We start from the raw sequence: 27,275 nt of genomic DNA on the forward strand, positions 1-27,275 counted from the left end.
AGGCCAAAATACGCTGGTGGCGAACGTCAAAAATACAGCCCTGTTATTTTTTACACCAGCAGTGGCTGAGTGCGTGTCAGTGCTCCTGGACATGCCACCCCAGTGGCACTTTACCCCACTGTCCAACTTATTGCTGTTCCAGGAATTAAACGCATTTTTCCCCACTCGCTCTCTGCTTGTACGCAACAGCTCCCGTAGCAGCTCTTTTTCTTTGCTCCTATGGCAGCTCGACTCCTCTCCTCACCATTGATGCAAAGAGAACTCTGTTGCTCCGGCTCATGTGTGACAAAGAAGAGATAAGGGGGAATCGTTGAGGTCGAGAAATATTCAGAGCAAAACGACCCCCAATACCATCATTATAAAGACAATGGCCAAAAAGATATTGCCTGGTGAGTCATAACTCTGGAGATCATCTCTCCAGGTGAGGAATCACATTTAATTAGGGCTCGCCACATGATTTTAAGCTAATGCATAGGTGGAGGAAGTACAGATTCAGTAAAAGTAGTGATAACTTTGTGTGGTTGTCTGTGAAAAAGCAGCAACTGACACTAGGGGCTACACTCAACATGACATGTCTTAAGCTTTAGAGGGTTTTTTTAGGGGCCAAAATGTAACAATTATCTTTCATACACGGAAAACACACTGAAATAGCAACAGCTTTAAAAAACATAAAATAAAAAACCCCTAAAAACTAGAAACTGTCTCTCATGTAAGGAGTAGTAAATGAATGAATCAGTGAATGATTTCAGACACAGCGTAAAGTGGGTATACCGTCTTTGCAGTTAATGGAAAACTGCTTCTGTAACATCACTGATAGAGAGTTGACCACAGGAAGCAGTTTTCTTCCGGAGTTAAGATGTATTCTACCAGCACTTTCGTCTGGTCTTTTCCCACGCAGTCATTACTTAGAGATCTCTTCTTCTATGTGGAAATAAATAGATATTAAAAAACTACATCCTGGCATGACCCATGTCCCTAAAACAGGTTAGAAACCTGAGGCTAGTGCTCCTGAACCACTGTGATCTGGACTCTTAATTGGCTGAAACAAGGTTACGTAAAACCTCTATACCTTCCTTCCCTCCACTGAGGAACGGCCTTCTCTCCCACAGGCAGTCTAACATGGTGATGGAGATGGGGTGGGCGACTGGACGCATCGAGTGCCTGAGGAGTCTGACACTTCTCGATAGATGAGTCACGCAGCCAGGGACACGGACACACACACACACACACACACACATACACACACACACACACACACACACACACACACACACACACACACACACACACACACACACACACACACACACATTGTACTCTGCTTGTGACTGGATGACACGCCACGAAACAGCAGGGTAGAGTTGAACTCTCGCTCAATTTAAGTCACAATTTATGACTCTTTCTGGCCGAGCATATGGGACCACAGCAGACCCCTAAGATGGATGGAAAATGGGCTGCAATGAGTTTTCTTTGTCCTGTATGCTTTTCATCCATCTGCACAGCCAGATGTTCAGAGCCTGTACCTCCCATAAAGTCGGTAACAGGACACTGTGACGACCTGTTTAGGTTATGCCAGACCATATGCCCATATGCAGAACAACTTTTTTACAGTTACGGTGCAATACTTCGTGACCATATGTCACTAGAAAATGATGACGCATAGATGTGATTTGGTGGTACAACTGTTCACCTTTGTTCTGTCACTTCAGTTAAACAGTGTCACAATAGGGCAGCAAGAAGAAGGAAGTAATGATTACAATGAGTGTAACAGCATAAAGAAGCACTTTGTACTTTGAAAAATCACCAATAAAAGCTTATAAACACAACTGGACATGTTTCAGCAGGAATATAATCCGAATCTGGGACAAATTTTCCTTCGCTAAGTCCTGCCCCCAGACGCAGACTGGCCAATCATAACGTAGCATCAGCTGGCCCAGACCAGGGTCTGACAACAACACGGCTGCGCTCCATTGACTCTAATGCAGTAGTTTCAGATTTCCTTCAGTTTCAGGCTGGTTTTGTGGATTTGGAGCTAAATGTTGTGCCTGGGGCACGTCGTGTATTAATGACACTCTTTACCTGGAGAGGTTGGAAAAATATATACGTTTCTTCCCTGTTCCAAAACCAAAATCAAACCCTGAGAAGTGTAGGGTTAGCTAGCTAGCTACTGAAGATATAGCCTACTGAATGTATACACATGCTGCTTTTGCTTTTTAATGATTATAACAGTGAAAAAAAGACCGACCCTGCTGCATGGAAACCAGTGAAGGGAAGCAGGGAAACTCTGCTAATATTCAACCAGCTCCGCCCATCCGGCAGCGGAGGTGTAGGTGCTGAAAGTGGTACAGGGGTGAAGGCAAACACCGTTCATCTGCACACACTGCGATGCCACACAGCTGGTTCAATATCAGCAAAGTTTCCCTTTATATTCATTGTCTTCTGTGGTGATCAGCAGTGATGTGTTTGGTTCACTTTTACACTGTGAGCTGTAACCTATAGTTGGGCTTTAGCTTCTAACTATCTTTGTCTTTTTAACCTGTTGTTGCTGCTGAGTCAGTTTGACATCCTGGATATATCCTTCAAACACAGACTGTAGACCCCTCTGTCTGCTTCTCTTTGGAATAACGCTTTCATTTTTTCCACAAATATGATAATATTTCTTCAGGGAGTGCAGTTAGTTACAGTGTGGGCTCCATGCTTACTGCGACAGCTTGTTGGACCATTGCAAAGGGGCGGGGCTTAGCAAAAGGTCAATTAACAACATCAGCAACCAAGATTACATGTTTCCCTGACATTAGCATGTAGCTAAATGTGTCAGTTTAATGTAACACTTGCATTAGTGTGCCTGAAGCAGATGACCATGTAAAGAATGTTATAAGAGTGAGTGTGTTCAGAACGGTCTATAGATTCAGAATTTTGCTTACGGGGATTATTCGTACACATGTACATCTCATTGTTTGAAACTTGGCCATGTTTAATATGCTGCTTTCCACTCCTGTTGCTCATGACTATGATCTTAACAACCTGATGTGAACGCATCATAAGCTCTGTGGGCAGAGTGGAGTTTCAAGTCAGTTCCATCCATCCATCTCCTGGGACGTGTCTGGTTGCTCTGAGGTCAGGGGTCACTGCCGTCTCCCTGAAGTGACTCAGTTTATGTAAATGTGAAAGTATGCGTGACTGAGTGCTGGACAGCTGTCGTCTGTCACACTCTTATCAAAGTCCATTCAACGTGAGGCCTCTGTGACGTCAACTGAGAGCTAATTACACAACTGGCCACCACACAGATGAGTCCTGGAGATGGGAGAGGTGACTAAGCTTGTATGTCAAAAGAGTATGTGTGTGCAGCTGTGTGTCTGCGTATATGTGAGGATAAGAAAATAGAGAAAGAAACATGAGGGTTGAATGCCACCCTGACATCTGTCAAGGTCCGGTGTGTATTTGTTTGTGTGTATGTGAGTGTGCACAAAGTAAGCGAAACAACCCCCAGAGTCACCTTGCAGCTTTGCCACATGATGAATACACAGCAAAAAGTGTCATCCTCACTCTAATTACAATACCAGCATGCTCTGATGTCCAACAGTGACAAGGGGAGTGAGTGTGTGTGTGTGTGTGTGTGTGTGTGTGTGTGTGTGTGTGTGTGTCCAGCGAGCAGCGTCAGCACCATCTTTCCGGTCCAGTCACTGTTTGCATGTGTACAGGATGCCAAGGCAGCAGGTATACAGAGATGCAAACCACGGACAGCTAGATGACTTAGCAGGCTGACTGTGTACTTCTTATGCCACAGCAAACAACACCACAGATACTGGTAATGCATATGTGGCTTATCCCAGGCTAAAATAAGCTCATAGTAAAGTCATACATCAAGCGAACCAATCTATTTATTGTCGTTTTCACTGACTGTGCTGCTCCAATTGGGAAAAATCAGATACGTACAGTAGATGGCTCTCAGTGGGTTAGGATCATCCTACACCTCAGCATGTCTTCAGGAACAACGCTGAGCAATTTTGTCATAACAGCTACATATACAATTCCAGGTCATGTGACACTTTTGTGCACAAAAAAGACATTTTGCGTGCACAACTTTTATTGAAATGGGGAACGACCTTGGAATACTGCATCATGTTCAAAAATAGGTATTTTTCTTTTTATCTGTAGTGCTTTTTTCCAATCTAGTGCAGAGTGTTAAAGATTTCGGCTGTAGAGATGTCTGTCTTCTCTCAAATGTAATGGAACTAGAAGACACTCGGCTAATGGTGCTGAAAGCGCCACAAAATACATTTATAACAAAATTTAACAGCGATGTCTTTTTCCAGAAATCATGACTCGGTTACTCAAGATAATCCACAGACCTTTTTGTGAGCAGTTTCATTTAGGAACTATTTTCTTTCTACCAAACCACACCAGGTGACTGTATCACTGCGCAGAAGGAAGTGTGCACCTACTGCTAGCTCACCTAGCACCATCGAGCTAGCTACATGTTACATCTCAGCTAAGATGGACGCTATTATTGTACAACAAAACAATCTAGTTTAATACACAGCACTACAGGTAAGAGGAAAAAAATTGTATTTTTCATTTTGGGGGTGAACTGTCCCTTTAACAACACATAGAGACGACTCACACAGATGCTCAGTCAGCCAAACATATAAATTGGCTAGCAATACGAGAAGCACAACTACAATGAGTAGCCTGAGTTCAGCGAGGGAAACTAATAAGCTTACAAGCTAATTTATATCTTGCTGACCATGTTAGGGTAGAATCTGGGCCAAATATGTCACATTAAAATGTAATGTCTCTGGGTTTTGAAGTTTGGCATCTGTGTAATGATAAACCAGTTTATAATGCTTGGGTCACACCAGCAGTGCCGCTGGGTTGCGGTTGCTCTTCCAATTCGAGTATCTCTACCCGGAAAACTAATGATCATTATATAATGAAGCCAGAAGAATGAGGTCACTGGTTCAAGTTGCAGTGGAAGATAATATAATGCTGTGCAAAATAAACTATTTGTCCAAAGTAATGAATTTGTTTTTTAATCTATTCTGAGTTTATTTACACCAAGTATTCCATTTCAGGGAGGAAAAGAAGCATATGGAGAGACTTGATTAGATAAGGATGAAACCAGGGAGAAAGTCAAAGCCTTATATTCTCTGTGGTTTCTAATTACGTAACTAAACCATTTTAGCATGCAGTCCCCAACAATGGTCAAGATGCATTAGAGAACAGAGGGAGAGCAAGGGATAGCAGAGCAGCAGATGGAGAGAAGGGAAGATGAGACCGAGGGAGGCATGTAGCGAATCCATCAGCACTCCGGACTCAGACACGCTTCCAACAAATTTAGCATTACATCTGCTTTCACAGACTCGTGTTTCCGCAAATACAATAAGACTTGTGCTCCCGCATCAAGGGTTTTGTATCAAGTCAGAGCTGCCTTAGGTTGCATTTATTAAAAAACACTTAAACACAACTCAAGTCTCCGTACATCAGGTATGGGAGCAACACTATGGATTATGATATGCACATCATGGCAGATTCCTCTGAAGGAAAACCGCAGATCAGACAGTGTAAGTCATGCAAACAAACACACAATCTGTCTGAGTTTGCCCAAACAGAAAAACAGAATTGTTTAATCATAACAAAACAACAGAAAATTCTCTAGCTTATGTGCACATATGTGTGCGTGCACACGTACACATGCACATGACAGCACACAAACACAGCCTGTATATGGGCATAAATGATAATTATACTTTTAAACTACAGATGCAGTAGGAAATGTATACACAGGTACTGTCCTAAACCCGTTAAACTTAAAAACAGAGACTCAGGGATATGTCTTGGAGGTAAAAATGAAGCATGGGGGAGGGCAGGGACAAAGTAATACACTACACAAATTTCCCTCTTTGCATAGAAATGCATTTATTTAGAGTAACCATATTTTTGTTGTGTCCTCTATCAATACCAACCATTTTTCACAATTCTGGATAAATGACTCAGATGCAGTCAGTGTGGAGTTTAGAATGAAAGAAATATAGGAGCAGGACAAAGGTAACTGTTGGATAAATCGACTCCAAACAAGTCAGTCTGTAATATTTCTGGTATACAAAGCTCAGTAATGCTTCAGTTAGTGCTCCACGCAAATGGCCATGTTACTCTCAAATTAATTTATAAGTTGAATGGCAGAATTGTATGGAATTGGTCGAAAGTGTCAAACACATCTAAGTATATAACCACCATTTTCTCTGATGAATCAAATTGGGCTGGAATAAAATGTTTAACCCTCTGGAGTCCACGGAGGTGACGTAGCAGCAAGACGCAGCCTCGCTGAGTCTCCGTTTCAGCTTGTGTCGAAAGTGCGAACTTCAAATACATACTATTAAATTGTGTTGATAGGCCAAGTAAAACCAGACTCATGATAAATAATTTAAGCAATGCCTGAATTGTTGTCACGTTTGGTGCGCGTTTGGTGCAGAAAGAAAACGGTAAAAACGGGCTATTCCAACAAAAGTGATCGCAAGCAGAAAGTGCTTGCAAGCAAAGAAAAAACATGACACCCCCTTTCCTATTGGTGGTTTTTAAAAAACTAAGTTTTTAAGGTGAAATTTAAAGGTACAATCAAAAGTGGTCCAAAACAGTTAATTATACCCTTGACCACAAAGGGTTAAACCAAACTAAATCCTTAACTATCACGTGCTCCAAGTCTGGCTTTCTTTTTTATTTGAAGCATGGATAGTCTTAAACAAACCGACCAGTAACAGTGTTGCTTCCGTTCCTCCTGTCTGTCAACTTCACCCTGGTTAGCACTAAAGATAGCAGTAGATTTCACTGACACTTAGCCTACGGTCAGGTCTAAAAGGTAATATGCATTTACAATATCCAATCAAACATTACCTTAAAAGGGAAATTTCGGTTTATTTCAACCCGTCTCCTATCGTCCTAAATTTGTTTCAAGTGACTAGTGACATAAAAATAATAGTTGTATATATAATAGCCGAGATACGCATAGTAGCGTCAGACCTGTTAAAACGTAAGTGAACAGGCACACTTCAAGTGCAAAGTTAGTCCACTAAACAAGCTTTTTCTCCACAAAAACCGCCTCATATCGTTAAGATAAATGTCAGAGAACATATCGAAAACGACATGTAAACGTGTTGTCTTACCTTACCGGTGTGCTGCCATGTTTGTTTACCATCTAGCTCTGCTTTCCAAAGCGCGGCTGAAATATATCTTGCGAGCTCTAGATAAAGCCCAGCTGGATACTACTCCAGGTGGAGGTGTCTCGTCCTCGGTTACATCCAGACCTTGAAAATAAGGCTGCAACCGGTCCCATTCCTTGCAACAGAGGCATTGGGGCACAGCATTCACAGGTACACCACCAATCTCCAGAGCTACACAGCCTGGCAGCAGCCATTCCTCCTCTCTCGTCCTCTACCTGTTGCGCTTCTCTCTCTCTCCTCCTCCATTCTTCAATTTCACGAAGCTCTTTGTCAGTGTATTCTGGCTCAAATAAATAAGGGCGGCCATCAAACTCTACAAAATCAAATTCGTCCTCCACAAAGTCGAAGTCCGGCAAAAAGTCAGCCATTATTCTATAAATCTTTCATAAAATAAATGAATGAACTTTTCAGGCTACTGTCCGGTTCTGCCTTGCAGCTGCTGTGGCTTGTTCTCGCGAGACTTCAGGCACGGTATGAGATCGCTGCTTGTTCTCACAATATTTTGGCCACGCTTTGGAAAGCAGAGCTAGATGGTAAACAAACATGGCAGCACACCAGTAAGGTAAGACAACACATTTACATGTCGTTTTCTATATGTTCCCTGACATTTATCCTAACGATATGAGGCGGTCTTTGTGGAGAAAAAGCTTGTTTAGTGGACTAACTTTGCACTTGAAGTATGCACGTTCACTTACGTTTTAACAGGTCTGACGCTACTACGCGCCCCAGCTCTATCTAGGCTAACGGCTAACATGCTGACTATTATTTTTATGTCACCAGTCACTTGAAACAAATTTAGGACGATAGGAGACAGGTTGAAATAAACCGAAATTTCCCTTTAAAAATGGACAACACTTCCATATTCTATTTTTCTTAATGAGTGAAAAATCCGTTTTTCTACTGTAACACTGGCAAAACTGATCTAATCGTGCTTATTTTTGACTGCAGACTAAACTGTGGGGCGTTCCTCCTCTTGACTTCCTGCCAAGTTCCTGACTTTTGTATTACAAAAGAAAAGGTCTGTGTTGCAAACCTCCCCAATTCTTTGTCCCTGCTCTCCCTACTTCTTTATTTATAATGTACTGAATAAATAATAAATTAATCACAGATATTGCGTCCTTTGAATCTGTGATTGCAAGAAATGATAATTATCAAATGGAAAAGTTTGGACTCAGTTGCCCTTTATTGGTTTCTGTACCCAAATATATTCTGTTCTGTATCTGTTCTTAAATAATTTACTGTCAGTAATTTACTGCCTGCTAGTAAAGGGCCTTTAGGGAAAACAACTTCAGTTAGTTGAGAGCACAGTGTGTAATTTCTGGAAAAGGAAAAAAAAAAAAAGAAGTTTCAAGGAGACAAGTTGGGGAGAGTTTGATGGTAATTTACATCCAAGGAGCTCAGAGTACGGCAGCGAGTGGCAGCACTGTCATAGGCTGGGCGATGTTTCATCCACCGTGCCACTTCAATCCACCGAGGGTTGCTGAGAGCTGACAGGGGACATGAGCCTCTGAAAAACTCCAAGGATGCTGAAAACTTGAGATTCTCGAGCACCCATCTGTCAAGTTTGTTGTTATTTGTGCATTCCAATTTGAAAACATTTTTTGCTGGTGTATGCCTGAGGCTACCAAGTGGAAAACCCTGAAGACGGCACCCCTCCTTTAACACAAGGCTGCAACTGACAACTGTGTGAAGTGGTTGCTGACTGCCAAACAGATACTCATGTCACGACTTGAGGGATACTTGGGATTCTCTGCTTGGCCTTTTTCTCCCCTCGCCATAATCCACTTCACTTATGAATCATGGAAGGAGACCTACGGGAGGGATTAGCGCCCGAAACCTTGAGACTTTACGAGTCATTTTAAATGGGATCAGTTTTCAGGCTAATGTTCAGCTCACACTTATGTTAGCATACTAATGCATGATGTCGGATATAAATTCTCATCCTGCTGATACTTCATTAGTGGAAGCAACTGTTTACAGAGGGAGCTCACTGAATATAATAAATGAGACAAGACACAAACATGTTAAAGGTAAATTTCATGCACCATAATTCAGCATGTCCTTCCTTCGTGTTTCATAAAACTCTAAGAGGTGGCAGTGATTTAAAACAATATGGAAAATCAACATGAGATTTATTAAGGAAACTCTTAGAAAGTCATATCTTGGTTCCTTTTTTGTCCTAAGCAACTGCTCATGTATCATATCAATTACTGGATAATGCAATGACTTGTCAGCATGTGGGGAAGAAGTCTCTCCCTGTGGGTCAGAAATGTAATTAATCTTATTAAAGTGATTCTCCATTCAAAATCTATTGAGTGTGAAACACTAAGTTGCTATAGTCTTGAAAGGTGGATGTTTTTATATCAGTTATCTTGTAGTTATTGTGCATTGTTGCAAGTTTTAATGGCTTAAAAAAATGCTCATCATGATCCACACAATATTTTCCCCACAATCAGGCTGAATTCACTGCCACCATATCATAGCTCTCACTAGAGCTGCAACTAACAATTATTTTCATTATCAATTAATCTGCTCCTTATCTTAACAACTAATTGTTTTGTCGAAAAAAATGTCAGATCATAGTGTAACACGCCCTGTGCAACTTCCTAGAGCCCATGGTGACATCTTTAAATGGTAGGTTTTATCCAGCCAACAGTCCAAAAATCCAAAGCTACTTTTTTAAAAATATCATTTATGACAAAGAAAATGATCAAATCTCACATTTAAGAAGTATGCAACCAGTAAATGTTTGGCTTTTTTGCTTAACAGCATGTAAAGGCCCTGACACACCAAGCTGATGGTCAGCGGTCAGTCAAAGTTGGGTCATTGGTGAAAGTCTGCCCTCTGTTGGCCCTTGTTGGCACTAGTTGGCCTTTTTTATGCCAATGTAGCATGTTGAATCAGGGTTGGCACAGTGAAGCCCGTCGGTGAATGAAATTTCTCTGATTGACAGTTCAGTTCAGCACACAAGAAGAGAAATTAAAGTGAGGAATGTAAACAAAAAGCTAAAGTTGAGAGGGAGAGAGATCAAAACAAACTTGTTATATGAGGTAAGACTGTCTAGACAGTGAGCTCTTCAGCAAAAACATTTCGTGATGGTTTGTGTTATTGTTCACTGGCACATGAAATATGCGCTTTGTTCTTTCAGCATTGGATTGTGTTGTTAATATGCTAACTGGCTAACTAGCTTTAAGATAGTCTTCAGGTTTCCATTTTTGAGTGACTATTACAGATGACCGACGTCTGCTGGTATAGAGGGGTAAATCTTTTCATGCAGACGCAGAACAAATGCGCTTGTTGGTGATTTTTGTGTGTTCATGTGCAACTTTTTGGCTGAGACATGGCGAAGAGAGGCAACACAGCAGGGGACTCTTGTCATCGCTAGTTCTCTGATGTTGGTTTGGTGTGTCTGAGCCGTAAGTTTTAAGGGGATTTAGTGGCATCTAGCGATGAGGACTGCAGATTGTAATCAGCCTAAACTTTTCCAAGTTAGAATTCCTTTAGTGCTCTTTGTTCAGGTGGTTTCTACCAGGAGCTGAATTATCCACAGAGGTCTCATCCTCTCCAAAATAAACGGACCCGGGGATTTAAACCAGGGAAAACACTAAGTAAGAAGGTTTCACACTATAAAATCAGTGTTTTTGCAACACACTTGTCGTGGAGAGGCTCCTAACTACGGTGGCTGATGTGAACACACGAAAACGCGGACTGCCCTATGCAGAAGCAAGAGATAAGATAATGACACTGGAAAGATAATGTGATGCATAACTATTTTAAAACAGTGTTTGTATCATTTCTTTAACCCATTTAGATTGACACATTTTTAAACTTACAACATAGTCGGAGAATCTGAGGTGTGACATTTTCAGGTTGCTATTTACTCTTCAACCCCAATGTACATCATGACATTTCATTTTGACCATGACTGTGAGTGTGTACAGAACGTGTGTGTTAAAACTGTGTCTCAGTGACGCACTTTGGGCCAGTCCAAACACATCACAGCATTTCGGTCTCACACTGTGCCATATCTCAGATGTGTGTGTGTGTAAATGAGGTTTTGTTGTTGTTTTTATAGCAGCACAGCGGGCAACGCAGAAATGTCATTACAGGGGGAGTTGTCCAGTTAATGAGTTTGGATGACTCTGAATCACCTGCTGGGTTTGGACATACTGTATACACACATGGACCAGCCACCCAGGAACACACACACCAATGACATAAAAAGACACACCATGACAGTGCCAATCTTGACCAGTAGCCCTAAAGTGGGACTTCCTGCACACACTGAGCTGTAGATTTTAGAAATAGCAGGTCATGGGATTTATGAAGTCTTTGGAAAAGAATAAAATCCCCACTATTGTCAAAAGCCAAAGAGGCAACAGAGAAAGTGAAGAGGGATCAGAGGGGACATTTGCAACATCCCATTTTTAACTTGCCTGTGTCCAGACCTTTGAATTCGTCTACTCCATAGAGTTGACTGATTTGTCTGGCATGGTGACATGAAACAGCGGTTTCTCAGTTGAAAAAGCAATATATCCAATGAGCACCACAGAAGGGACTAACACCATTCTCAAGCTGTTGACAAGCTTTGTCAAGCTGTGCCAACATAACCATCGTAGTTTGTTTTTCCTTTGCTCTACTCAACGTTAATACCCTGTCAAAACCAGCAGGCTACTGTGGCACAGCTACACATCAGTGTGGACTAAATGGCAAAAACATGACGTTCGATTTGGCCAGATAGGTTGGTCTCTATTGGTTAGGGAAAATCAACCCCCCCCCGCCCAGAAAACTGACAGGACCCTGACAAACCAAGCCAATGGTCGGACATGAGTTAATGTCAGGCCATCGGTCAGCAACAGTCACCCTAGCGTTTGTGGTGTGTCCTGCAGTGTTGGCACTAGTCTGCCCTTGTTGGCTGTTTTTTGACTAATTTAGCATGCTGAAATGACAACGGAGACAGCAAGGCATGTCGATCAGAGAAATCCCTCCGACTGGCCGTTCAGCTTAGTGCGCAAGTGGGGAAACAGAAGTGAGGAAAGCATACAAATGTCTAAAGTCAAGAGGGCCAGAGATCGATCGCTTGTTATTACGTGAATTTTATTTTGTTTGTTTTTTTTTTTGCAGAAATGGTGCGTAATTATTTTCACACGGTAATTTTGTTCTTTCAGCATCAGGTAGTGCTGTTAATGTGCTAATTGATTAACTAGTGTCTTGTATCCGTCCTGTCCATCTTCCAGTTTCCCTTTTTTAATGCCAAATTCAGACTAACCCTGCCTGCTGCTATGGAAAGTTATTTCCTCTCACAGGCGCAGAACGTGCATACTAGTTGGCCGTTGGCTATAGTTTGTGCGACATGTTCAAGCGCAAATTTTCAGCCCAGACACAGGCAAAGTAAGGCGAAGTCGGTCTTCATTGCCATGAGATCTTGGATGTTGGTTTGGTGTGTCTGGGCCTTGGGAATGGAGGCAATGTCAGACTGAAGATGGAAATGGAAACTAACAAGTTGGCTTTTCTGTCTGATATCAAGCAACTTTTTGACAGAAAGCTGTGAGTTTATAGAAAATGTGAGAAAGAAACAAAGATACCATTGGCGTAAGATGACTGCTATAAATCGTGTCAGTATTTATCTTATTTGTTTATAGTAATTACAGAAAAAAATCAGCTTTATATGGCACTGTCAGACTGGTGTGTAAAGATACTAAATATAGCACCTTAGTTCTGACAATACAATTCTGTCTCCTCTGATCATGTAAGGCTTTTTAACGAAGCAACAAAAAGGAAGAGATAAGCCTTAATACTGTGCTCAAGGAGAGAATGTTAAAAAAAAAAAAAAATCAATAAATACAGCCAAATAGAAAATCAATCCAAATATTCTGCATGATGTCTTGCGATCATGAATTTAGATGCACAATGGAGCTGTCTGTGGTGCAGAACATGGGTCTTTGTTCTGACCTTGGTTCTCAAACGGGAGACACAAATATGAGGACATCATGTGACATCAGTTCGGAGCCTGCCCAGATCTGCCTCTGTGTGTGTGTTTCTACATGGCCGGGTCTGCTCTCCTTTGGTGTTTCATGTGTGCGTCTGTTCGCATATGCGTGTGTCCATGCCTGGACCTGCCATGGTTCACCACCCAGCTCTCCATCTCAGCAACGACATGCCACACCATGAATCACCAAGCAGGGCCATTACTCACGATGCTGGCCCTTCCCAAATAACTTCATAAATATTCCATGGGCCCGCTTAAACAGGAGAGTCTGAAAAGCCGCGGCTTGGTGCCTCACCGACGCAGATTCCATTAAGCCCGGTGCTGCAGCAAAAACATGGCGGGACAATTAATCTTTTAGGATCTGAAGGAGGGCAACAACAAATGCAAGAGTGAGAGAGAGAAGCAGAAAAGGTATGAATTAATGGAAGAGGGTGAGAGAGAGGGGAAGCTGCCAGAGAGTGACACCTGGATGGATTTATGAATTATGTAGAATCCAGCAGCATTGACAGCTGATTCAACCAAACAAGCTCCCTTACCTCCTTCCTCCAGACCACGTCTACATAGAAATTATATATCTCAACAGCAACTAAAAGGTAAAATGTCAAAACATCTCAGAACGAGGACAGCGTTCAATGGAAAGAGCACTGAGACGACTGTCGTGCAGGATTCTTGAGTGGTGTCTCTGCCATTTATTTGAAAAATGCTAAGATGCTACTTGCTTGTGTTTTGGTGTCATCGTTTTTATATATATATTTATGGGCCAGAAAAAGAGAAATCCAAAGCATGAAAGCCTGAGAAAGGATTACAAGTCTGAGAGGGACAGATGTTCTTTAGAGCCACAGAGAGAGGGGAGAAAAAAAGACAAAGTATGAAAGAAAGAGCATGAAGACCGAGAAAAATTAAGCTGGAGAGAGAGAGAGAGAGAGAGAGAGAGAGAGAGAGAGAGAGAGAGCTTGAAGAGGAGAGCAGGGAAGAAAGGCAACTTCAACAGCCACCGGCACATCTAGAATCCCTCTGTGTTTTCATCCCCGTGAGAAAATAAGAAGAGTGTTTGGCCTCTGCCAGAGCCGTACTGGCATTTCACACAGACAGAGAGAGTAAATGAGCCACTAAGACATCAACACCGTCACCATTAATCTGCTGTCTCTTTCCTCTGCTTTATACACAAAGGGATGCGGAGAAGAAAGGGGGAAAAATGTAAAAAAAAATAGGCTCAGATGAACTTTGTTTTCCACACAAGGGGTTTGGACTGCTTTAATAGACTGTGTCTGAAGAGCAACCATGACTTGTTATGGAGAATTACAGAGTGCGTGTGTTCTGGTTTGCTTTCATAAAGTTTTGGGTGTCCACTTGAAGCTTTGTGTCATGGTTTTCTATGCACATTCAAAGCATATCTGTGATTCAGAGTCTTATTAACATTGTCTGCACACGGCTCTCAACATGGAGGCTGCTGAGCTGGTGGCTAGCAGCTAACAGAAATTACTTTAAACAGCGCTAAGGAAGGCAACAATGCTGACAGAGCTTAAAGTGTTAAAGTGGAGGGAACTAGAGGGTGGGCGCTACACTTTAACGATGATGCTGAGGGTCAGGAAGGCAGTTTAAGCGGTAACCACTGTATGAACATTATGCAGAGCGGCGGAGATTAGCTAGCCAGTGGGGTAAACACGCCAGGACTCACATGCACTAACATGCACGCGCAGTCGGACCCTCAACCTCAACGAAAACTAGGAAAGCTCAGATTACAACACACACACACAGAGTGTGACTTCATTCTCTGCTCAGGATGCCATTACTATACACACACGCTATATCTTTACACCTTTACATAGCGAATAGTTGTTTACTGATATATTAACGCTCTGAATGTCGTATACATCTCCTTCAAACATCTAAAGGGTGCGGCTATACCACCTAGCTCTTGCATGCTTTGTATTTCCTGCAGCATTCACAAGATTCCCGATTACAATCAAATCTGTTAAGTTTCAATAATCAGAAGAGTCTTCAGCCATGCTAACATCTCTGTTAGGCTGCACTTAGGCTCAGCAGGGCTTTGAGCTTAATGCTAGAATCAGCATACTACACCATGCTCACAGTCACAACGCCTTAATGCTTGTGTTTAACAAGTTTACTAGGTTCAGCCTCTTTGTTTGTCGTGTCAGCACGCTCACATTTGTGCTAAGTTGAAGCTAATCACAATGTCAGTCAATGACATCAATATTTTGCCTTGTAGATGGTGCTATATGAAAAGTCAGAGGATCACCAAAGCTGTTATACACAAAGGTAAACTCTGCAGCGATTCACCCAACAGGCCTTTTCCCACAGAAGACACTTGACATGTTACAGGAAGAACTCAGGTGTCAATAATGAAATCAATGATGGATGACCCGCTTTTAGCTGAGCATGCTGGCTCACTGTCACACTCATACAGAACAGAACGGAGCTGTTACTAATGTTATTGGTAACACCTGTGCTTTTCTTAATATCACTATAAAATGGCTGCTGTAAAAAACGTCTGTTGGTTACATTGACTAGGCACAGTGGATAGCCGACACGGCATGGGACAATATGAAAATGTCATGTCACGATTTTCTTAGCCAAAATAATTGCGATTCACAGTATTGTTTGATAATTGTCAAAACATGCTATAAACTCTTAAAATGACACTAAAACATGCTGGAATCACTTTAGCTGACATTTTGTTTAGAAACTAACATCTTTATTGCATCACAGAGACAACACACATCTTTTTTATAACTAAACAATCTTAAAAAGCCAGACTTTTCAACTAATTAAAATTGTATCATATCTTTGTATATGATCTACACTGATGTTTTATGAAGATCTTTTGCGTTTTTTGAAGTTGCAGCCTGTTTTTGCAGTCTCTGTTATTGTTGGCTGCCCTGCAGTCTCGTTGGTCACTGCTGGACACAATATTCAAGATTACCCAAATAATGGAAGTTTACCACAATCAACTTATTGTCTGTGTTTTTTTTTTTTGTTTTTTGTTTTTTCATCATGATCCTCGATAAAATTGTATGTCATCCCATTCCTCATCTTTTCAAAATTAAAAGGGAATCCATCACACAGTTGCTATTTAGGTCTAAAGTAGAGTGGCGGACCGACCAACTGGCTAAAAATCATTTCAAGGTGCTTCATATGCAGAATGAAACACAAAAGAGCCTGAAATGTCATTGTTATACTTCAAGTTATTGGGGAAATAACGCACCACACTTTCTAATATTATTCTGACTCAAATACCACACTATCAGTACTGATAAAACGATACAGACACACAGACACACCCTCCAACATTCTCATTAGTGTCAGGTATTTCATTGCTTCGCTGTTGAAAGGTCAACCGGATGATGACAGTCGGCGTGGAAGCAGAGACTCATTTCTCTCCCTGCTTTCCTCTGGGAAAACGTACACTCGCCCTTACATTACACACACACACACACACACACACACACACACACACACACACACACACACAGGTATACGGTTTTTCTAACCACCAGCAGTTACTCACAAAGCATTTACAACACCTGCCTGGCCCATATTACATCCATCCTACTCATACATTCATTAGTGCATGTTAATATACGCAGGGCTAATGGGATGTGTGTTGAAAATGCACTTAGCTCTCCACAGGAGATGATGCAGTGCGGCTTATGACTACTCTAAGGCACACTGGCTTCCTCCCATAAGGGCGAGACGCATATAATGCACTGTGAGTGCTCGTGTGCGCAAATATTTACTGGAGGTTGTGACAAAGACAGATGGGAACATAAGGATTTGGGACACCGTAAATAAGAATATATCAAAAATGTCATCTTTCCTCTCCTGTCCCCAGTGACTCCCTGCATGGATTTGTTTTATTTTATTCCCTTTGCACGTAATTTTTTTTTAACCGTGTGCCCATAGATGACCTACTTGTGTATATGAGAATCCTGTCAGGTCTTAAACAAGGTGTATGTGCGTGTGTATGTGCTGTTATTATGGCAGCGGACAGTATCTGTACAGATAAGTCATTCTCGGCAGGTTATAAATTCATCATCCCCTCATTTCACACAGACCCACACACACATAAACACACTATGCCACATCATAAATATTAATGGTAGGTTTAGTCTCTCTGGCTAACCGCCTCAGTAAAGAGGACAATATACAGCCACTGGGAATAAAAAGACCCAGAACTATAAGCCAAGGTCACTGCTACGGATTTGACTCCAGCATCTAGTATTGCAGAGAAATTTCAGTGTCATAACATAACGCAATCCCCATCTTAATAGCAACAATAATAATAATACAAAATGGTATTTGCTAATGGAAAAAGTTTGGAAAATGTTATCACGCAAACGAGGGAGATTACAATATGCTGGGGCAGAATTTGTGGGTCGGGTTGCATATTGTGCTCAATAAATCCTGCGCTCGCCTTGGCTCTATTTATTTGAACAAGCAAGTCTCTCAAAAACAAAGTCTTATTCGTAATGATGGCCTGGCATTCATCCTGGGGATTTAGCTCTATTGCATAAGCCTTCAACTCCATGCTCAGAAAAGCCGCAGAGAGATAAAGATGTTTCCCCATTTTGGGACAAGTCTGGTTCTTTAATCTGCATTTTGATATGAATGAGGTCAGAGCGATATTTCTAAGAGGGACTAAAGGTAAGCAATTTCAGTCCGCTAAGAGAGAAGATCAAAAGGGCATGTGCATTTGGATGGAGACTAATGAGACACTCTGGAAAAGAAATAAAGCCCTGAGACACACTGCACGGAAAATAAACATAACAGACACGAGTAAATGCACAGAAACGCACAGAAGAAGGAAGAAAAGAGCCACTAGATCAGAGACAACACTAAAAGCTCAGTGTGTGTGTCTACATGTCACACAGCACCACAGGAGACATTACACATCCCGCTCACCTGTCCCCTCGGCTGAACTACAACCCTCTCCTCACCCTCCCTGTCTCTCCAGGTCAAGGCACTCCTGTCATCTCACTATATTTCTGTAATAAAGTGGTGTAAACAGCATCTTTGTGGTGAAAATATCTAAATCCATTTGCCTATGTGCTCAGAATTTGATGTGGAAGGTTGAGACAGACATTCTGCATTAGAGCCGTCTGGAGGAGATAAGAGCATATTAAAAGAAGAACAGGGAAATTACAATATACTTAGAAGGGTTAAGAAAGTATTACCGCACCTTCTTATCTTGTATTGAAACTTAGCTCGGTACTTTTATCAGCAATGTTAAAGACAGATGAGAGACTTTGGATGACATTTCTTTGAGTACTTTTAAAGGCACAGATACAGGAATGCACACTATTCTTTCATGGACTTAAGTCTAATGTCCCCTCGCTGCAATTTGCAGAACAGTATAAAGAACCCCGCAATACAGCCAAGTTTAAATCCTCTGTGAAAAAGAAAAAAAAAAAAAGACGAGCAGATGAAAAGGGCACATCAGTTTAAAACTGAGCTAAGAATGCCGTCTCCCTCCCTACAGGGAGCAGCAGGGGTCAGTCTGGAGCGGAACTGAGACCAACTCGCCCATTTAAACAAGTAAAGACAAATGAAAAGGGCACATCAATTTGGAGTGGACGTGGGCACAGCATCTCTTTCTCTGCGCAGTGTGCCTCCCAGAGGCGGTATATTAGGCTGAAAGGGGCTCGATGGGGGCGAGGTGCATCACTAAATAATGAACTCCTGGCGGCACAATTACTGAGCATAATGACTGCTTTCATCCTAACAAGGGGGGATGTGTGCATTTCTGATTATGTGTGTATGAGGTTTGTATTTTTGTGCACGTAAGTATATGCATCACTGTGGGTAAAGCAGTCTCTGAGCTCTTTCGTCTACTGTCTGTGAACTCGTCCTGAGGATACTGTGAGCAAAGGTAGTGAGATGGAGAAGAGCAAACAATAGTGAACGATAAGTCGGCAACTAACGATTGTTGACTAATCTGTTGATCATTTTCCTGATAAAGTACTCACTGATTGGTCTATAAAATGTCAGAAAATGGTGAAAAATATCAATCAGTATTCCCAAAGCCCAAGACAATGTCCTCAAATGTCTTGATTTGTCCGCAACCCAAAGATAGAGTTTACTGTCATAGACGAGTAAAGGAAACCACAAAATATTTGTGTTTAAGAAACAGGAATCAGAGAAGTTTGACTTCGGATTAATCGATCACCAAATTAGTTGTCAATTAATTTAAGAGTTGACAACTAATCTATTTATTGTTGCAGCTCTAGCAGACGCAGAGTGGAAGGTGTGTGTGTCTGGTTGCTGATTTAGACTTACGAAGCTCGCCCACTTTGAGAATCTCACAGAGCATCTTGGTCAGCTCGATGCTGCTGCGGCCAAACGGACACTCGTGCTTGTCTTCTCGACTGCTGTTCTCCAGGACGATCTAGAAACAAATAAGCAAGACAAGAAATATCAGGATCATATCTCCTCAGGGGTAAAACATGGTCAAATATTTGATGACATGACTACAATGGCTAACAGCATTAGTGACACCAAGGTCTCATAATATTAGATACATATATGGAAATTCTTGTCCGCACTATGCATTAATTTTGTCCATTTTTGTGCACGTTTTCTTAAAGTTCATGGATATGGATGAAACAGAGCAGCACCACCACATATCGTGGGGGCAGTGTAGGGCGGTTCAAGCCAGATTAGACCTTTAAAAAAGGCGGAAAGGAACAAATCAGTAATATAATGCAGATAATTGTCCGTCCACCTCTTTTAAAAGGTGCAATATTACAGCCTCCTCCACTGTCGCCTCATTTGTTGTTGTGTCAAACTTTTGATTCTGCCCTCTAGTGCCATTTATTGGCTCTATATGCCACCATGAATGATGCATGGATGTATGGGGGCAGTGACATTTACAACGTTTGAAATGGACATATCTATTTTTGTATGTGAGGGGAGTATAAATCAGCCTGAACACTGACACTGAGAAAAACAGCTTTAAAGTTTTTTGACTGTCCAGCCAAATGTTAAAGATAGAAAAGAGGTAATAAACTAACAGCTATATCATTTACGCAAAAGCAAAGTGCAATAAATACAATATTAGTTTCTTATCTCTTTCAGTGTAAGCAAAACTGTTTCCAGGGTTTTCGTTACGAGAAACATTTCTTGTTATAACAATATAACCGATCAGATTATATAGAAAACAAAAATTATGGTATAACAAAAAAGAATTTTGTTTTATAACAAGATAAATAGTATACTGTTAAAAAATAAAAGTTCCTTGTTAGAATGTGAAATATCTTATAAAATCAAACCAAAAAACCCCATCTTGTTATGACATTGAACTTTTCTTGTTATTATCTGCTACCGTGTTTTTATTTCCTAGCGTGGCTCCAAGATGCCTCCATAGATTTAAAAGTAGTAACAGCGAAAATTTTAAGCAACCCTCAAGTATTATTTTGTTGTAACAGTCATTTCATCAGGTTTCACCTAGAGTACGATTACTTGAGGTCATCATATTCATCACTGATCTCGCTATGGTCACTGTCATGTTATTAAAATATTTTTCATTGGCACCATCGTCCTTCTCATGTTCACTTAATACACACGCTGTGGTTTTCCATGGCCTGATAGAATGCAGTTAACGGAGTCAGAGTTAGCTTTTTGGTTGGATTTTATAGTTACTGCAGTTTCTACAAGCTATTTTCTCAACATAAAAACAAGATCAACCCAGGACATTTTTATCACAGGACAGAACAGATATCCAAAGGTTTAATTTCAGTCATAACTCAGTTTTGACCAACACTGTAGTTACTGTCATTAGCCTTTGAAGGGCAGTGTGTTTGAGTGTGTTTACTCTCTGAATACAATCACCAATGTGCCTGCGAATGATGGAGGTGCTCCTGTTGCCTAAAAACTCAAATAAACATTCTGAAAATGTGGTGCCAATTTGGCAATAGATCAGTCAGTGGCAACATTATACATTCAAATTGCTATGATATGAGCCAGTGGTTATAAATCTGACATTTGGCTTAGCTAATTCTTCAAAGCCATACTGTTACTGAAATTTAGGTATTATCTGGATCCAGATGTAGATTAAAGCCTCTATGTGTACAGTTTTTCTGCGATATTGCATCATGCTGCTTTCATCCCATTCATTCTCACTGTCACTGGGTGGTAGAGGGACACATTGGTGTCTGCCACAGTACCTGGTTTGACCTTAAACTGTATACATTTCTATATAAGTTTTGACACTACAACTAAGTACTGCCAAAGAGAGAAATGCTCAAAAGTTTGCAGCTTTAAAGATGTTCAATCATTTTATATTAAAAATAAAAAAAAAGAGTATTTTGAGCTCTTGGCAGAGACATGACCTCTCAAAATGCTTTGTGGTTATAATATATGTAAAATATGTTTGCATTAATGTACAGTGGCTGGCCTGTCACATTGAAGGTCATTTCTCATAAACATTTTCATTATGGCTGAAACTATCAGTCATTATTTGACCTTATCTGACCCTCGAAACTATCAGCCTGGAAGCCAGAAAACATAAATTAAATCTGAACAGCAAAAAAATTCACTCTAATTATATGGATGGTGGCGGGGCGCCATGAATGAGGCCATCAAGGTCCCAATCATTTTAGCTGGTGACAGTTTAATTTGGAAAATTGTAGGCTGTGTTTCTTCCCTATGGTCGACTGATAAGGGCTGAGTTGGCATTACTGAGACATCTCTTTTTTTCTCATTCAAGTCCAGAGACTATCAGAGCCGCACACTAACATTATGACAGAGTACACACACACACACACACACATGCACACGCACAAAGATTTGCAGGCGTGATGATTAAACTGCTGCATGTGTACAGTTGAAAACACACAAAAGATTAATTACAACAGAGTGCTGGAGCTGCTGTAAAACGGATCAAACTAACCTGAATGATCAAGAGGAAACTGGAACACACTAATAACCAAACTAGTGAATCTCAACCTATTACAGACAAACACTTTATTTGTACTAAATCACATGAGTCTGTTACCCAGGAGTGTAAAATAATGTAAAATAACAAAAATGCTTAAAGCTGTAGCTGGTAATTTTAATAAAACTGTCACTGCATCCACACAGTAAAATGTTGGACAGATAATCTGTGAAGATAATCATGTTCCTCTGCCTCCTCCTGGTACTTCTAATGGCATCTGCATGAATCCACTGCAGCTCAAGAAAAACAACCAATCAGAGCCGAGGAGTCTCTAACACTGTGTCCTCACCGCAAATGAACGTCTGACTATTGGGCCGCATCGTGTTACATCGAGCATTCTCTGTCCACACTGAACTCTGACAGGCAATACTATTGCACTGAACTTGCTGCAACCTGTCAGCAAACAATGTAGCCAGGGACCTTGATATAAATTGCCACTGGAGAATATACCTGCCTTCTCCTTATTCATATTCACAACAATACTACTGCAGGTATAGATGTTGTTGTAGCTTTGTAAAACAAGCTAGCTGGCAAGAAACACAGTGAAATGAGAAGGCATAGATAAACCATATAAATCAGCTACTCCTTCTGCACTGCGGTGCTTTCAGTGTAAGTGACAGGAATAAAATAGAAACGAGGCATCCGACAAAAATTCAGCTCAAACCAGCACGCCACATGTTTTGTCAGGCAGCGCTGATTAAATATAAATCAAGATTCTGTTACTGCATTGCCTATTTGTCACCTCAAATGATTTCACAAACATTTTTAGTGTACTGTTTAGCTGTAAAATGAGAAAGTTTGCGACCTGGCTGCCATCTTGAAAACAGTCGAACCAAAACAAAGCACTGCCCACAGGCCGGACCAGCAGTCTGTAGCATGATTGACAGCTATGTTTAAAGGTGCAGACACACCAAACCAACATCAAAGAACTAGCGGCGACGAAAGCCAACTGTTGCGTTGTCTACATCGCCTCATGTCGCCCTGTGTCAGTTGCATTTGAACACACTACACGGACTACATCTGACGGCCAAGTAGCACGTACGTTCTGCGCCTGCGTGAGAGAGAGCGGAGTGAGAGAGTGGTACCAAGGTGTTACCTATCTGTGCAGCTGAGCACCGCAGCACCTCCACGGACTATAACATCCAGACGGGCCCGGTGTGTCCTCTGCAGGCTCCACCTCACTCAGCTTCACTCAGCTGCCCAACAAACCCGCTACTTCTTCCTGCTTCAACCTGAATAACAAACCAGGGCTCGGTGCTCTGGTTGGATCCAAACGGAGAGCCGGGGCTAGCTCAGAGACTAGCGGAGGCTAACTGGCTGTGCTTCCCTCCGGTCATGCTGCAGCTAACGCTCCGCTAGCTGCTTCCAGCTAGCTGCGGTTTGTTATTCAGATTAAAGTGGGAAGAAGCAGTGGATCTGTGGGGTAGCTGAGTGAAGTGGAGCCTGAGGAGGAAGCACCGGTTAGTCCCGGTTTCACTACAGGCAGATTCACTTGCTACAGGGGTGAGGAAATAAAACCTGAACAGCCAATAAGAGTGATCTCTCTCACCGACAAGCTCCGACGCCGATTCAACATGCCCAATCGGCCGAAAAGCCGCCAACGCCAATGCCAAAGTGCTAGCGGTGCGGGACACACCGCAAAAACTAGGCTGACAGACGCTCACCGACGGCCCGACTTTGGTCGACGGCCGACCGTCGGCTTGGTGTGTCAGGGCCTTGAGATTTCTCAGCTTTGATTGGCTGTTTTTGTTGAGGTGTGGTGGATTCTTGCAAAATGCCATTAGAAGCACGAAGAGGAGGAGGAACATGATTTTTCCACAGATTATCTGTCTCATGAACCACTGTCGGAATATAGTGAGAGTTTCTGCAAATAGGCCAGTAGCTTCAAAGGTATTGAAAGGACTTGAATCATTTCTATCACCTGAGCGGAGTTACTTCATGAAATGCATTTTTAGCTGCGATAACATTTGGGAACAAGCCAGAAACTACAAACAAGTGAATGAGCTGGAGGGAAGGTGGTTTGGTAGGAAGCGGAGGTGACGAGGAGAAATATAACACCACAGAAATCACTGAGCAGTGTGTGTGTGTGTGTGTGTGTGCTTGTGTGTCTACATGGAATAGATCTGTGTATGAAAGAGTTTGTGCATGCTCACCCTGATGTAGGCGTCCTGGTGGTGTCTGGCAAAATACAACATGTTATCCAGAGCCAACATGCCTGGAGGAATCTGGGTGAAGTCCACAGCTGGATTCACATGGTTCTGAAGAGACAGAGGAGGCGGAGGGTGAGACATGTACTTAAACGCATTCCACCAAAGATCCTTTTTTTAACCTTTATTCTTCGAGGTATAATCCACTGAATGTGCTATTTTTCCTGGCACAATGCTATAGTCAGGCAGTCACACTCTGAGTAACACAGTTCAAGAAACACACACCATAAACTGCAGTATTCCTGAACATGACTTTAGTGTTTGACCGACCGTTCAGTTCACTGATATGAATATCAACTTGTAATGGATTAAGTTTTTTCTTGGAATAATCCATCCGGTGTTACATCATGGGTACGTTGTAGCATTTTAAACTTTTTAAAGCCACTGAAAGCTTGTTTTAATCCCTGAGTTTTATTTAATAACATTAAATATTATTAAAAACCAACAATCAAAATGAAAGTATAGAAAAGAAAATCATCCTTTTATTAAAAATGTAACACTCCATCAATCTTAGTAATCAGGACTGTGTGGGTGTGGTTTGATCAGATTTGACTGACAGTGCCCTGGCACCTAAAGTACACAACTTCACAACTGTGTGCACATTTTAATTCACATATTGATAAATCTGGTTGTTGCACACAAGAACAGCTTTTTCCAACATTTTCCCACCCACCTGAAGCTGTCAAACAAAGACACAAACAGAAATAAACTGACAATGTTCAAGCTTTGTCTTAATATTTTGTACAATGCTCGTTGGAAAAATAATCTTTCGGGGCCTTCAAGACATGCTTTATTTCACAGTGTCCATGTTTGCTTTTAGTTTATTGTAATCCTTTTCAGTGTCAAATCTGTTGGTGTCAAAATGTCACTGAATGCACCTCTAGCTGAAGTGCGGTGATGAAATGACTGGCTTTTTAAAAAGCCAACAAATCATTGACGATGATGGATTATCTAGCAGCTGCGTCCAGAAAACCATGTTGAGGTTTTTGGCTAAAATAAAAATTCAGCGTTCGTTTGTAGCATTGGGTAATTTTTCCTGTCACAGGCACCAAAAACCAAACACTAATTGTTTGCCTCTGCCAACAAGTCATGTTGCAGTGTACACTGATACCTGTCCAGACTCATAAAAGAAGTTAAGACTTTGAAGGAATTTAATAAAAAGTATTGAGTGGTGGGTTTTTTTTCTTTTCTTGCAAAATAGAAATTCTCATTGTATTGACATGTATCATTTCAGTGAATAATTTCAAGTGTTTAACTTGCTGTCTTCTCTTAGAGGCTATTTTTACAGAGGAGAACAGAGGACAGAGAGCTTCCTCACATGGTGCACCAACAGAGGATATTGTTTGCGGTACACACTGTGAAGCCCCTGAGGCAATCTTTTTGATTTATGATATAGTTGTATAAATAAATTGTTTTTGTTGAGCTTTTTTTTATTCTTGTTCTGCTGCTGTACTCCGCTGTATGTCTATGAGTATGCAAGTTGACAGAGTCAAATTCCTTGTTAGTGTGGGTGACCTCTAGCTTGCCTGGTGGAGCATGCACCCCATATAGGCTGGGCCCTCTGCAGCAGCTCAGGTTTGATTCCAACCTGTGGGCCTTTGCTGCGTGTCGTCCCCCCTCTTTCTCCCTCCTTTCCTGTCTATCTTAGCTGTCCTATCAATGAAGGGAAAAATCATCCAAAAAATAGTCTTTAAAAAAAAGAAAAAAAAGAAAAATCCTTGTACGTGTTCACATGCTTGGCCAATAAAGAGGATTCTGATAGAACACAAAGTTACAGCCATGACAGCAGAAGATGCTTCAAATGTGGATTTTGGTGCAAAGAGGCCACAAATTCTAAATCATGGATGCTTCACACACATCTGCAACACGGCAGTGACGTTGTATTATGGCCAGAAAACATTATGATGTCAGAGCAAAGTTTACCGTTGACCTTTCAAATACAAAATATCATCACTTCATCATTGTATCCTGTTCGACACGTGTGAAATACGTCATAATTAGTGTGTGAAATCGTCCACAAACGTTTTCTTTGAGGCCACAGTGACCTTTCACCACCAAAATCTCATCAATTCATCAATGAGGCCAAGTGGGCGTTCCCTCAAGATGTTCCCGAGGCATCACGTTCATGAGAATGGGACAGATGCACAGACATTATCCAGATATATGTATAGACAGATGGAAAATCTGAATCGCTTTATTGCCACGTAGGTTTTCACATATAAGGAATCAGCTTTTGTGTTTTTGTGCATAACAAAAAAAATAAATAAAAAATATTGTAAAAATAAAAAGAAATGAATACAGGATATAATAAAGTTATAATAAAAATATGTGTACAGACGCAAAAACATAATTCCTCTGGCCACGGCTGTTGCCAGCACGGAGTAATAGAAACACTGACATTTTGGAGATGCCTTCCAAGCTTTCCTTGGATAGTGACGATATCTATAAGCTAATTTTAAGTCTCTGCAAGTTTGTTTTCAAAATGCAGTGAAATGAATAGAGATTGATGGCTGCCTGACAGGTACAGCTGTAAATCCCTCTAAAAAGTTACATCACCGTTTGCAAAAGGGTCAGAAATAATTTCAAATATACACAATATTTCACCAAAATGTCAAGAAACAAACACAACATCTTGCAATAACATTCCCGCCTCCTTGCCTCTCCTCTACCGCCTCCCATAACATCTGAATATTGTATGAGATATGCAGATATATGCTGCCTGTGCTGTCACAGCCCATCATGCTTAATTCCTCGCAGACACTGCAGAGAATTCAGTCGACTAATGATTAAATCCGCGGATACACATGCAAACACATCGCTCTGAAACTCGTCTCGAGTGTAAAAGGTGAGACAGGATGTTGAAGAGAAAAGCGACAGGAAAAGAAGGAAGGGAAGGATGAAAGAGGAAT

General features: G+C 41.4%; 1 protein-coding gene across 3 annotated transcripts in view; it reads right to left on the minus strand.

The window, feature by feature from the left end:
* The window catches only part of elmo1 (engulfment and cell motility 1 (ced-12 homolog, C. elegans)), a 145,969-nt gene that overhangs the window by 43,074 nt on the left and 75,620 nt on the right, over positions 1 to 27,275 (minus strand). For all 3 annotated transcript variants that reach the window (XM_049601787.1, XM_049601788.1, XM_049601786.1), the window contains 2 exons: positions 24,313 to 24,417; positions 19,504 to 19,612 (listed from right to left, as the gene is read on the minus strand). In XM_049601787.1, coding sequence (XP_049457744.1) covers positions 19,504 to 19,612; positions 24,313 to 24,417 — 214 coding nt within the window. The remainder of the gene's footprint in view (positions 1 to 19,503; positions 19,613 to 24,312; positions 24,418 to 27,275) is intronic.

The sequence above is a fragment of the Epinephelus fuscoguttatus genome, linkage group LG17, assembly GCF_011397635.1.
Source record: "Epinephelus fuscoguttatus linkage group LG17, E.fuscoguttatus.final_Chr_v1".
In the NCBI taxonomy this organism is placed as follows: Eukaryota; Metazoa; Chordata; class Actinopteri; order Perciformes; family Serranidae; genus Epinephelus; species Epinephelus fuscoguttatus.